This window comes from Falco peregrinus, chromosome 6 (assembly GCF_023634155.1).
Source record: "Falco peregrinus isolate bFalPer1 chromosome 6, bFalPer1.pri, whole genome shotgun sequence".
Taxonomy (NCBI): Eukaryota; Metazoa; Chordata; class Aves; order Falconiformes; family Falconidae; genus Falco; species Falco peregrinus.
The window spans coordinates 3,427,699-3,441,172 of NC_073726.1; the positions used below are offsets into that span (position 1 = coordinate 3,427,699).

General features: G+C 37.8%; 1 protein-coding gene across 5 annotated transcripts in view; it reads right to left on the reverse strand.

Moving 5' to 3' along the window:
* Nucleotides 1-514: 514 nt before the first annotated feature.
* Nucleotides 515-13,474, reverse strand: part of CERK (ceramide kinase) — a 39,514-nt gene continuing 26,554 nt past the window's right edge. For 4 of the 5 annotated variants that reach the window (XM_055808792.1, XM_055808794.1, XM_013303180.3 and 1 more), the window contains 4 exons: nucleotides 11,379-11,449; nucleotides 6,697-6,902; nucleotides 4,166-4,374; nucleotides 515-3,231 (listed from right to left, as the gene is read on the reverse strand). In XM_055808792.1, the coding sequence (XP_055664767.1) occupies nucleotides 3,132-3,231; nucleotides 4,166-4,374; nucleotides 6,697-6,902; nucleotides 11,379-11,449 (586 nt within the window). In that variant the 3' untranslated portion in view covers nucleotides 515-3,131. The remainder of the gene's footprint in view (nucleotides 3,232-4,165; nucleotides 4,375-6,696; nucleotides 6,903-11,378; nucleotides 11,450-13,474) is intronic. The other variant, XM_055808793.1, reaches the window with a different exon arrangement.

Below are 13,474 nucleotides of genomic sequence, written 5' to 3' on the forward strand. Positions count from 1 at the left end.
CACGCTTTCCCTCTGCGCATGATGTTCATCATCATCAAAAACGTTGAACATGTTTTACCTATTAGAATACGTGCTGCCTCTGTAATAATTATTGCAATGTAATTCTAAAAATAACCTATTTACTATATATTCTTTATCGTATAACGTGTATTTGATGCTCAGAACAGTAGTTTTCTTTCACTTCTTGTAGTTTAGATTTTTCCATAAGAAGCAACTCTAAATACTTGCATTATAAGTTTTTTCTCCCCGCTTCAATCTTTAGTTTACCTTGGTAGAGTTGCTTAGTTTTAGTGTAAGTCCAGCTTCACTAGTGGCTTTCCTTCCCTCAGTGTTTGTCCACACTCACACTTGCTACAGAGCTGTGGTCAACCCAGATGAAAACTTATGGATTACTCTCCACCTAGTTTCATCTGCCCACACTGGTTACACTGAGCACACTTCAGCCAGGTTTCTGCTGAAGAAAGGTAGATATTTTTCAAATGAAGTTGTGAAAAGAAAAAAAAAAACCACACTGTATTGCTGTATGACATACTTTATTTTTTCAATGAAATGCCCTAATGTCATACAACTGAACACATTTTCTAATCTTGAAGCCAGCAAGATTGGGAAAAAAACCCACCGACCTTGAACTTGGTTTTCCTATACATAGTTTCCATACTGAGGCTACATTCAGAGAAAAAAACCTAGAATTAAAACATTACTTATGTGGCCCTCTTCTTAAAAATAAGCTGGACATGTCACACAACTCACATACGGTACTTTGCTAGTACAATATGCTACAAATAGAATTATTCAAACGCAGCTATGCAGCTTTTCTATTTCCTAAGATGTTTTCATTGCAATGCCTTTATTATTTACTTCACACTTCATTACTATACTACAGAATGATCTTTCCTCTTCCTTTTCTGGTGGCTTGCTTCTCAGAAGAGGGCTTTTCACGGCAGCTTTCTTTGGAAACACCAAGCACTCTGTTCCAGATATTAAAAATATTCAGAGCATTTCAATATACATTCACAATGAGATTAAGCCTCCGTTTTTCAAGTAAGGGCCTCACAACTTGCTAATAAACCAATGGAAAGAGCTGGTTAGTATTTACTCCCGTTCTCGTTTACGAAAACATGATCTGGATAGCTGTAATGCCTCATAAATGCCCTCCTCCGTTGGTAAGCTGAGCGTGCGCCATCACATCCTGCACAAGAATTACAGTAACTTGAAGTCTGTGTTCTCTCACAATATTCATGGGTAGACCCCAATAACCGCAGAACTTTTAAAACAAATGACACTTTCCAAAAATATTTGCATTTTAAGAACCGCATAATCTCATTTTAAATGGGGTTCTTGGTTCAAAAGTACTATTTCACTTATTAAACATGGCTTTAAAAATACAGTATACATAACACATATTACAGATGTCTGAAAAGCATTGGATTAATGAACGTTTCAACCCATTGCGTTAACAAGGAAAGTAAACAGCAGTACTTTTGGAAAGATATTATAGTATTTCTCTGAAATACTATATAAACAAAGAACAGCTCCTAAACTTTGTTTGACTACATTTTAAGCAAATATAATTTGCAAGTGCTTTTTGTCATATAGAGCAGTATGACTAATACTTTGTAGCAAAGGTGTAGCACACCATTTTGATACTACACAAAAATGGAATGCAAGTAATTTCAATAGAAAAAATTGCCATTTATAACAATTTTCAAGTGCTTCAGTAATAAAATGACCAATCACTATGGCTTACACAGACCAAATACACAAGAGACATGAAACTAATACAAGCTGAATGACAGAAGTGCCAACAAATACACATGAATAGAGAATCATTAGCTCTTCAGACAAAAAAAAAAAAATACAATTTTTAAAGAGAACTACACACTTCAGATAGAAGAGAGCAGGGGCTAACTTCTGATCCTCAAACAGGAATAAATTTGCACAACAGCAGCAAAGTTTAGCCCCAAGCCTACACACAGAACATGTATGTGGCACAATACACAAATCCATACACAAATTAAATAATCTCTCCATAGCTACATCTGATAGTCTAATGGGTTTTTGCTATAAAAACAAATCAGCACAGTGAATTTGTGATTTATCAGATGCCAGTTTCCTCCCTTGACTTCACAAAACAAATTATTGCATATTTAAATAAAAATTACTAAAAAACACTTTCAAGCATCAAATCATATTTTTAAACTTAACATTCAAACATCTTATTTTGCAAAGACATTTTAACATATGTAGTAGAATCTCCAAAGAATTGTGAACTGAAGTGGGAATCTTTTCACATATGTTAATTTTAGATATTTTAAAAAACCTAAAACTTGCTGGTGTTTCAGAAGATATTTTCTCCTTAGCCTGTTCCTTCCCGTTATTATATAACTATCCCTGCAAGTTGCTTGCAAGACATTTCAGTTGCAGTGTGTACTATTTGGTATCATCCAAGACATCATAAAACCTTTTCTAATCCCAAAAAGCATCATGCAAAGAAGCCTTTGTAAATAGAATATATAGATAAGGTACCATCTGTATACAGATGTGCTTTTATTTTTCGAAGTATTCCTAAACCATTATTGTTATTACTTAAAGCCAGGAATGTGTTTTTGAATTGCATTGATAAGTTGCAAGGTATAGTCAGAATTACAAAATGAAAGGTTTTACTTATAAAAAAACACTTTTGTTGTCCAGCATTTAAGCCACATGGAACTACATAATGCTCCCATCAGGAAATGCCTTCTTAGACACTGAAAATACCTTGTCTTGATATATTGGTTTGATGACAATGGAAAGACCAATGTTTTATAACATTTATATATTACTGCAACACAACTCCTAAATTAGCTCTCTAGAAAAGCACAGAGAATTCATCAGTCATCATAAATACGTATATATACACCAATCCTCTCTTTTCTAACGTAACTTAGATTACATTGCTCCAAGATTTATTTTCATTATTACAATGTTTTTTTTAAAAAATGACAAAATGCAGTAAGATGCCTGAAATTATTATGAAGCCATTAAAAAAAAAAATCTAAAATTTTAAAATACTTGTCAATTTGACTAAAATGCATATTTACTCAATTTCCTTGAGCTTTTATGTTTTCTTCTCCCCACTGGAGGAACAATGTCTATAGTGATTGTTCAACACTACTCTGGCTGTAGGCAGCTTCATCATTACAGTTTTTCTCAATTCCCCTTGCAAACAGTTTCATTAACTGGCAGTGAACCCTGAAAAATATGGAAAACAGTAAGAAATAAATGGGTACAGCATATTCAGTTCTCATAATCCATTAATTTCCAGCAGTTGTGCAAAGTTCCTTGCTCCAGACTACAGAAACCACTGTCTCATTCTTGCTACAATCCTGCCCTGCAAAGGCGGCTGGATGCTTTCATGCATCCATCACCCCTGTTACTCCTCTTTTCCACACAAAAAGTTCTATGAGGCACTTAGATAAGCTAATCTTATATGATACACAATATCTATAAAAATCAGGCTGGACTGCTAAGTAATTATGGTTTAATGGAACATTTGCATGTAAATATTTCATATTGTGGTTTTGGTTCCCTTTGTTCTAAAAACAAAAACCAAAAACAATCCACCAAAAAAAAAAAAATCCCAAACAAAAAAAGAAAAAAAGACCTTCAAGTTTCATAGATCTCTATTCCCTTCCTAATTTGATTATCTGCACAATTGCAAACTTCTTTCTCTGTATGCCAAGGCTGGAGATAAGATTCTGTGCTGTGTGTCAAAACCCACAAAGTATGGGACACACTCAGAATTTCTGTAAGACAAAGCAGCTTACTAAGGCTTAAGTTTAATAGGAAAAGCTACTGCTCAGAGTAGTGAGGTACTCCACTCATTTAATAGGAATCCTCCCAACACTACCTTCACCTTCAGTACTTCAAAGCACATAATACCAGTTCCCAAGAAGTAAGTATGGCTTCAAAGGTACAGCCACTCGAGTGATCCCTTACAATATACATGGTTGGAGTACTCTCTGGAAAGGACCCAAAAAAGTAACAAAAATAATTAAGTTTATTATCAGAAGTCTCAAATTTGGTATACAGAGGCACCTTTTTTTGGATGTATATATGAGCTTCTTTAAAAACAATGAAAGGGCTTAAGGTTTTCTAGTATATGGACAGAAAAATCAATGCTTACCTCACTTCAATTGCTGAACTGTCCAGAGTTTCTCCATCACAATTCCAGGTGCTATTAGCAATATTACAGCAACAGGCTGGATGATCTCTGCAGAACTGGCCAAAACGTTTCTTTCCTATGACTGTGACATTGCTTTCGTTATCTTCCGAAAGCTTTGATGTAAATTGAAAACTCTTCACCCGATAAACATCTACAAATGAGAAGTCAAACTACAAAGAAAAAATAAATCAAAACAGGCAATTACAGTTAGTTAAATACATTTGACATGTAAAAATCTCAGCATGCAGCATTTTGCATCTGAGAGAGTCTGCCCACTCCAATTTTCTAGACAAGCTTACCTGAGGCATACAGCAATTTTTGTTTTTAAAAAACTGCACAAGTCAGAAACAATATAGCCAAAATGGAACCTTACTTTTCACTGGTCCTCTTCAAGCAGCTGCAATATTGCCACTTTATAGTCAGGTAACACGTTCTCAGATTATGAGTAAATGGGGTATAAAAACTATGAAAAATAATCTATAAAAGCTATAATAACGTGGAATCAAAGTCAAAAAGGTTTGGATTGGATCTTTGTACCATCCTCAGGACCTTTTCAACTTCAGTTCTTAAGACACAAAGAAGGCTTTTCTGAAATCCTTCTGCTTCTGCATTTGGAACAATGCTCTGAGGTAAGAATCCCTGTGGTGGTCTGATCACACACCACAGAGCTGGGTGTATGTGAAAATTAGAGGACAATGTTATTACATTCCAACAAAATAAAAATAGTTTAAACTAGTTAATTCAGCTAGAAAAAGTAGGACAATTAAGAAATTGCTCTTATAATAGAGGTTGTGGATTTACACTACAATATTGTACACATGCTTTAAATTAGGCTTTGCAAATTAAAGGAACAATCAAATTAAAGGGTGCCCCCACACACCCCGAAAGCAATTTAAATGATACGGAATTAAACATTTAGCAAGCTATAATAAATACAGGCATGTAATTTAGTAAAAGCAACAGAGTATGTCTGCGTGCATCTATAGGAAGGGAATGGCAAGGAAGCAAAAGTGAACAAAGAAACAGCTTACTCATAAACCAGTCTGTATTAATATACAGTCACCCTTGTCTTCCTTTTTCTTTTTATATTAAGCTTTCAAACAGGGTTTCCCACTATTATCGTAGGCACTAACCTGAAGTGAGGACATACGTACAACCCTGCATTTAATCTACACTGCAAAACCAACATACCCCAGAGAGAACAGCGGGGAAGCACTGGAAGGCAAACGGCCACAGTGGCAATCACAAAAAGCATCAGAGTTGAAGGGACCTCCTAGGTCTTAAGTTCCCTTGGCTTATAACCATAAACAAACTGTGAAGTTGTCAAACTCCGCACTTGGAAGCAGTGGCTCACGGACACAACAAAGTTCACTAAGCACTAATCCAGTCCGAACAGCTTAGTGGCAAAACCTGGTATCCACAGCTTCGCAGAGCCCCCCATGAATGCTCGGATGTTTCAAGTCTAAGCAGAATGTAGTCTCTTGGCAAATGTTGAAGGCCACTAGAAAGGTAGCCAGGGAAGGCTTCAAATAATCAAAAATATTAAGGGAACAGTGAGAAGAAGTGGGAAGGAGTGAAGGGAAGAAGAGGAGACTGAAAACAGCGGGAAGGAGGAATACAGATACACATACACAATGTCCCAGGGAGTGGTAATAAGGAAATGCAGGAGACAATCTATACTAATTCTTCAACTGAGAAGGAAGAATAGCATCATAAACAAGTGAGATTTATTATTGCTTTTATAACTAGGTATAACATTAGTCCATTGCTAGATAATTTCCAGAACACATTAATAGTATTGGGCTGTGACAAATATTAAATGTGTGTATTCACAGCCATAGCTCTGGTTTCAGCAGATACTACAATCCAAAGCAGCGATGAATCTTCTCTTGTAGTCTATCCTGACAGCTACGACATATGCAAGGAATAACTTTGAAGCTGAATGCATAAAGTTTATATGCTGGCCACATGCATGTAGTAAAATCCTGCTAAAAGTCTGCAGTTTACAATCAAATTGCAGTTCTGGCAACTTTCTTCTAAACCATATTTTCATACGGTTTACAAAAAGTGATTTATTATTCTTCACTATACCTTCTATCTCAGATAAACTGCTCACAGCAGTGTAATGTTTCATGACAAATATGTGGGGGCACAGTTGTGATAAAATCACTTCAAATATTGTCCAAAGAGCAAATATATGGAAAATGTTATGAAACAGAATTCAATTAGCAAAAGTGGAATTTTGTTAGAATGCTATGGCCAAATACTTGACCTAGCTGAAATGATTTCATTTTTTTTTTAAATGGTACACATGTTGAGATTGTGTCATCCAGAAAGAACCAACTAAACAGAACAGAACAAAAAAAAACCCAAACCAAAACAAAAAAAAAACACAACACCTGCTTTGTAGAGGTTCTTTTTGTCATAGAAGAATATCAATATTTACAACTTAGACTGACTCTGGAGAATTCGTTGTCAGAGGGAATACACACCTGATCATGTTGGTTTCTATGTCTGACAAGATACCGTAAAAAATCCAGTCTGGAGCATTTACGAACTAGAATGAGGTCAGCTGAACCGTCTGCCAAATGAGCTGCTGGTGAAAGACCTTTTGGACTTCGTGGACAGGAACAGCTCATATTTACTGAATTGATGGCTAGAAATTTCCCTTTAATAACCTTCCATTCTTCTTCATCTTCTGAAACATATTAAAGGCATAGAGATAGACTGTTACTTGATCCACTCACAAGCACACTAAAAAACAATCATTCTTGGCAACTTAAAAGTATTCACTGGGCATATTCATGCACTGTCAATAAATACTTAAAATACATTGCATTTTAAAAGATCTATTTTTCATACACTAATAGAAAAAGTTGCTTTCTCCCTTCACAGACTGCGATTATGTACTAAAACTGCCCACCATTTCTGATAGATGCATGTCAAATTCAGGATCAATGCCGTTAAGGTAAACCCATGAAGCCTTAGGCAGGGAAAAAGACAGAGGCAAGTTAAAATTCTTGTAGTGTGAAAGTTCAGAGGGATTTTTAAGTTTTAAAAGATTTTATTCTTGCTCTCCCACGTGTTCATCTTAAATAAACAATGACACAAAGACAGTGGTTTAGTATTTGGTGTCTAAATCAATATTCCTCTTCTGCCTCAGTGCCACAAATTATATTTAAAAAAAAAAATACAAAAAGGGAAGAGATGACTCGGGGTTTAGCAAGGACCAGCAGGCAGCAGATCAGAAGTCTGTTTCCACCCAAACTCCAAGCCCAGATGTCTGAAGATGAATACTACAAGGGAGTTGAACAGAGATTTCTGGAAAACACCACAAAAGTCTGCTTTCAACTTTGTTGTGAAACTGTTCTGTTAAGAGATTAGACCTAGACAGCTTAAACGTTCGATGGCCTCAATACTCTCAAGAGGCAGAGGAATTTTCTGTTAATGAAGAAACACTGGCAGGATGTCCCGGTTTCAGCTGGGATAGATTTAATTTTCTTCTTAGTAGCTGGTGCAGGGCTGTGTTTTGGATTTGGGGTTAGAACAATGATGACAATATACTGATGTTTTTAGCTATTGCTACATGATGCTTACCCTAAGTCAAGGACTTTTCAGTTTTAGGCCCTACCTGCAAGAATGCTGGAGGGCACAAGAAAACTGGGAAGGGACACAGCCAGGACAGCGGACCCAAACTAGCCCAAGGGATATTCCATACCATATGGTGTCATGTCGTGAGTATATAAGCTGGGGGAAGAAGGGGGGGATGGGACATTTGGCATTATGGCATTTGTCTTCCAAAACCACCACGAGGTGTAATGCAGCCCTAGCCTTCCTGGAGATGGCTGAAATTCCTTGCTTTGCTTTGCTTGCGTGCGTGGGCTTTTGCTTTCCCTATTAAACTGTCTTTATCTCAACCCACAAGCTTTCTCGGTGCTACCATTCTGTTTCTCTCCCCCATCCCACCAGGTGGGGAGTGAGTGAGTGGCTGTGTGGGGCTTAGTTGCCAGCTGGGGTTAAACCACAACACAGGCACTGCATAGAGTTATCCTCTAAACTGTATTTTCTTGAATACGGATAAAAACAGATTTAAAAATGCCTTTGCATTTTTATATCACACCATCACTTTCCTCACTACGGTAAGAAAAAGCCATAAAGCAGCCCTAACACTCCTTTTCTCCTCCCAAGGTAAGTGGACTGAGATATTTCAAATTAACAACTCCACAGAAGTAACAACTGCAGAATAGTCTATGGAGATACACATGGGCTCCAGACAGTTCAGGAGTGAAGTGCCATTGCTGATGATAGAGGTAAAACTAAGGAATGAACAAAAAGGGATAAAAAGGTTTGTTTATATAAGCTTGTTTGAGCATCAAACCAGAGCAAGGTACAAGTTTTGAGGCATGTTAACTGGTATGGACTTAGAAATCTAACATTATTCAGTTCCCCACATTTGGGTTAACTTATACGTATGTTCAAGGTTCTGCTTTGATGGGACTTTAGATGACATTTATGCTATACATTTCATGTCCTGAAATTCTGATAGTCTTTACTGTGTTAGTTATAGGAGCTTCACATTAACTTTAGGGAATCATTATTAGATGTAAGACAACCTAGGCAATTTTACAGTCTATGATGCATTTATATTGAAGTGACTTCTTCCAAGCTTATAGATCAGGAAAAGAACTAAAATAAACATGAAAAAAAAATGTTTGGAAAGTATCCTGTAGTTGCTCTTTGAACTTTTCTTACTCCCTTGAATTTTTATTCATTGGAACTTCTTGCTATCCACTCTTTAGTAACAGAAAAACAGAATTCCAGGAAAACCAAATTAGGATTATGAGACAAAAGACTTAGAAAAAGAATAATGTTTTTAGTTTCCTTTATCTAGACTATCCTCACTATTTCCTGATAAACAAATCAGTAATAGCAAGAAAAAAATGCAACTCTTACATTCAACATTTTTGCATTATTTGCCAGAGTGGTTTTAGTATTTCTTGCTTTACTGTCCTCTTTATATGTTGCTTTCAAACAGAACACTACAGAAAGAAATACTTTAAAATTAAAAATATGTATCTTGAGAGAGATGAGAAAGACTTAAACATCAAACTACAGAATTACTTCGGTCAGTCTGTAGGCAAATGATGAGGCCTTGCTCTGAGATGAATGTAACCGAACAGAACAAAGTACTGGAACTGGAAACATCTGTGTCTAGAACTACACAAGTGCTTATTCACAAGTAAACCAGGCATTTTCTGACATACAAACAACAAAATGAAAACACCACCCTTTAGCGACACATCCTTTTTGGGTTTTATCTAAGAAGCATTAATAATTTGTTCTATAGTGTGTCTAGGTATGTGTTTAGTTTTGAAGTACGCTTACTTAATAAAAAGTCTCAAATTACTTAGAACGCTTATATATGTTACTGTAATAGACTGTTTTCACCTGATGTGAAAGTACTGTTCAGCATAAATTTCAGCATGTTACTCAAAAAAAGATTGACTGTTCAAGTAAGAACAAAGTCAGGGTATTTATCACATTTTGAATGACCAACTGCTTTCATAACCATTCTGCAGGGTGCATCACTGTAATAGCACAATTACTCTCCCAAAATACCTTTCATGCAACAGAGCAATCATAAGCAGGGAGAGCATAAACAGCACTCGCTTCAGCTGTCTATTGTGTATATATACTGCAAGTTACTGAAATCAGCGTGAAGTGCTAAACGCTCAAAAGTTTACTCGGCACATACATAGACTTCTGCTCAATACAAAGAAATACGTTCAGTGACAGTCAGTGCAAACATCTTTCTGAACTCACCTGAATTGTACACAAACCAAATAGGCAGAATGAGGCAGCCAATACACCCTGCTGAGTAAAGAGCCTATCTGAGGCGGCAATTTAAAATCCTTTTTATTGCAAATCAGGAGTAGCTGACTGTCATTGTTTGCTTACCAGTACTGCAGGGAGAAGAGACTGGACTGCAAAGACAGTAAGTGACCAGAAGTAAAATGGATTTAAGTAAACAATATCCTGCATAATCAGATGCTTAACATATTGTGCAATGCTGGGTAAAGCAGTTTTGATTGCTCCCTAACCTGTACCTGTCTTGTTGCTTTGCTGGATCAAAGCTAACAAAATGGCAGATAAAAGAGAGAGATAGAGAAAAACCACACAAACCGAAACCACCAAACTAAAAAAAAACCAAAACAAAACAAAACCACAAAACCCACACACACAAACGCAAACCAAATGAAAAAAAAACAACACAGAAAAAAAGGTTGGCAATTTCCAGCTACAGTTATTTCTCAAAAAGACAGATTTTTTTTTCCTTACCAAAAAACCTATTACCAGATTTAGCTCCTAAACAAATATTATGTAAAGCAAGTTCTTTAACTGAATCTGGGCGTACACTAAAACAACTTGAGAAATACTCCAATCTGGCCATCAAAGATCTGAAAGCAGTAGCTGGGATGAAAGCATTATATATAAGTATGTGTAACAGGGATTCAAACTGACATAGGAATCCACGTACAGTCTTTATGCTACCAGTGCATCTCTTACAGTAAAATGATACTCTTTTTGCTAACAGAAGTCTAGAACCTGGCACAGATACTGTGCAAACTAACTGTAATTACAAGATAATCTAGGTCATAAGCACCAACGTGTGCGTAAGAATTTTATGATTTTATGCACTGGGCTTTACAAGGGGAAGGGGAAAAAACCCAAACCAAACTAAACGCAGAAGCAAGCACCCATGGGAAGGCTGTCTGCTGTTTAAGAGGGGTTTTATCCAAGACAACAAACTGAGACCAGAGGTGAAACTTGGCCAACTGAATCTGCATATCTTACTCCAGCAGTGCCACAAGTGTTAAAGTGAAATCCTTCTAACAAAAAGATCAGAGTCCTAGCTCACAGAACACATCTTTCCTAAAGGAAAGAAACCCAACAGATTGAAATATACAAGTATAATTTTATCAGCATTGTCTGATGTTTGGGTGGAGAGACACCTTATGTATTTTTCGCATATTTACATCGATTTTCCTTAAACAATGGATTATCTAGTGACTCACAATGTTTAAAAAACAAAACACACACTCGTGAATTGATATATCCTGAAAAATAATAATTTGTATGATACTTCACCATCTTACTTTTTATGACAAATTACCTTCATGTTTTAACCCACGTTCCTTGTGCTGTTCTGCCAGCTGTTGCTCACTTTTCTTGCAAATGTAACACCTGAAAACAAAAATACCACTCAGTTCCTGAAAACAAAACTATTACTCACTTCAACTTTTTTTGCTTTGTCCAATCATTACACCACAAGATGCAGCACGGCACTGACAGCCCTGATGTGGCATGACTCCTGATAGCCTTGCCGGCAGTATAGGTACTTAAGTACAGTGTTGAAGATTAGTGGATGTCAGAAATAACAGCATCACAGAGCCATAGCATTACATAGGTTGGAAGGGACCTCTGATGTGGCCCAAACCTCTGCTCAAAGCAGGTCTTATAGGATCAGGATGTTCAGTGTCTTGTTCAGTTAAGTTTTGAGTATTTGCAAGAGTAGAGTCCGCAAGACTTCTGGGCAGCTTGCTCCAATATGTGACTACTGTCACAGTGAAAGACACTGACATACTGGAGCCAGTCCTTCACCTCACAAGTGCTGAGTACAGGGGAAGAATCACTCCTCCTGACCCGCTGGCTTCTCTTCTGCTTAGAAAGCTCAATATAAGGTTGGCCTTCCTGGCTGCACGGACACACTGTGAACTCAGGTACAGCTATCAACCACCAGGATCCCGAAATTCTTTTTGGCAGAGCTGCCTTCCAGCCAGTGCTGCTGCATGGGACCATTCCACCCCAGGTACACAATGTTTGCCTCTCCTGAACTTCTTCAGGAGGTTCCTATCAGCCATTTCTTCAGCCCACCAAGATCCCTCTGAATAGCAGCCTTGACTTCCAACGTGTAAACGACTCCTCCCAATCTCATATCATCATAAAAGTGCTGAGAGTGGACTCTGCCACCCCCAGCAGTCATTCATAAAGAAGTTGCACAGTATTAAGCGCAGTACTGATTCCTGAGGGACATGGTTAGTAATTGGCTGCCAGCTAGACAAGGTACTCACAACCTTTCTAGTAGTCCAGCCAGTTTTTCCACCCATCCACTGAGTTAGTCCATAACTCATCAATTTGTTTTTAGGAATACTACAGGAAACAGTACCAAAGACCTTGCTAAAGTCAAGGTATGTAACACCATTTCCCCCTCATCCATGGGCCTGGGGACCCATAAGGCCTGGGGGCAGACTTCATCAGTGAAAACTAGGGCAAAGGAGTAATTTTCCAGCCCTTTCCGTATCTTTTATCACTAGTGCTTCGCACCACTAAGCAGCAGGCCCATGGTTCCTTCAGCTTTTTGTTATGATTGGTATTCTTCTATAAGCTCTTTGTAAGAGGTAACACCCTTCACATTCCTCACCAATTTCAACTCCACCTGAGCTTTGGCTTTCTCAGTTTCATCCCTGCACATTTAGGCAATGTCTCTGTGTTCTTCCAAAGTAACCCATTCCACTTCCAACTTCTCTTGACTTCTCAGATCCTTGCTCACCCATGCTGGTTTTCCATCACGCTTATTCAAGTTTCTAATATCGCAAGTTCTTGTGCTTTGAGGAGGTACCAGCCAACTCTCCTGGGCCTCTTTGTCTTCCAGGGTAGTCTCCCATGGAATTTTGCCAAGATAAGAATAAACCAGAATCTGCTCTCCTAAAGTTCAGGGCTGCAGTTCTACTTTTGTCTTGCTTGCTTCTCTTAGGACTTTATACTTTATAATCTCACAGTCACCACTGTCAAGACTGCCCTTAACTGTAACACCCCCCACTTTCCTTTTCTGTAACAAGACTAGCAGAGCATTTGTCCTATTCAGCTTATCAATCACCTGCACGATGATCATCACCACACTTGAGGGTTCCCCCAAATTGCTTGTGCCCAGACCTACTGCCCTTCCAGCAATTATGAGGATATATAAAATCCCTCAGGAGACACTAGGCACTCTTTACTCCCCGACTAAAACCTGGATGACAGCTTTCTCTCTCTGCAGTTTCCCCTGTATTAAGGCACCTGATGGATCAGGATAGTTGCTCCAGCTAGTACTGGAGACCATGCCCCGTAGCACGTCACAGCACTAATACAGTACAATCTCAACAAGTTCCGTGTAGTTTCTGGCCAAAGTTTCTGGCTCCTCTGTATCATGCTGTGCTACTGGCTGCT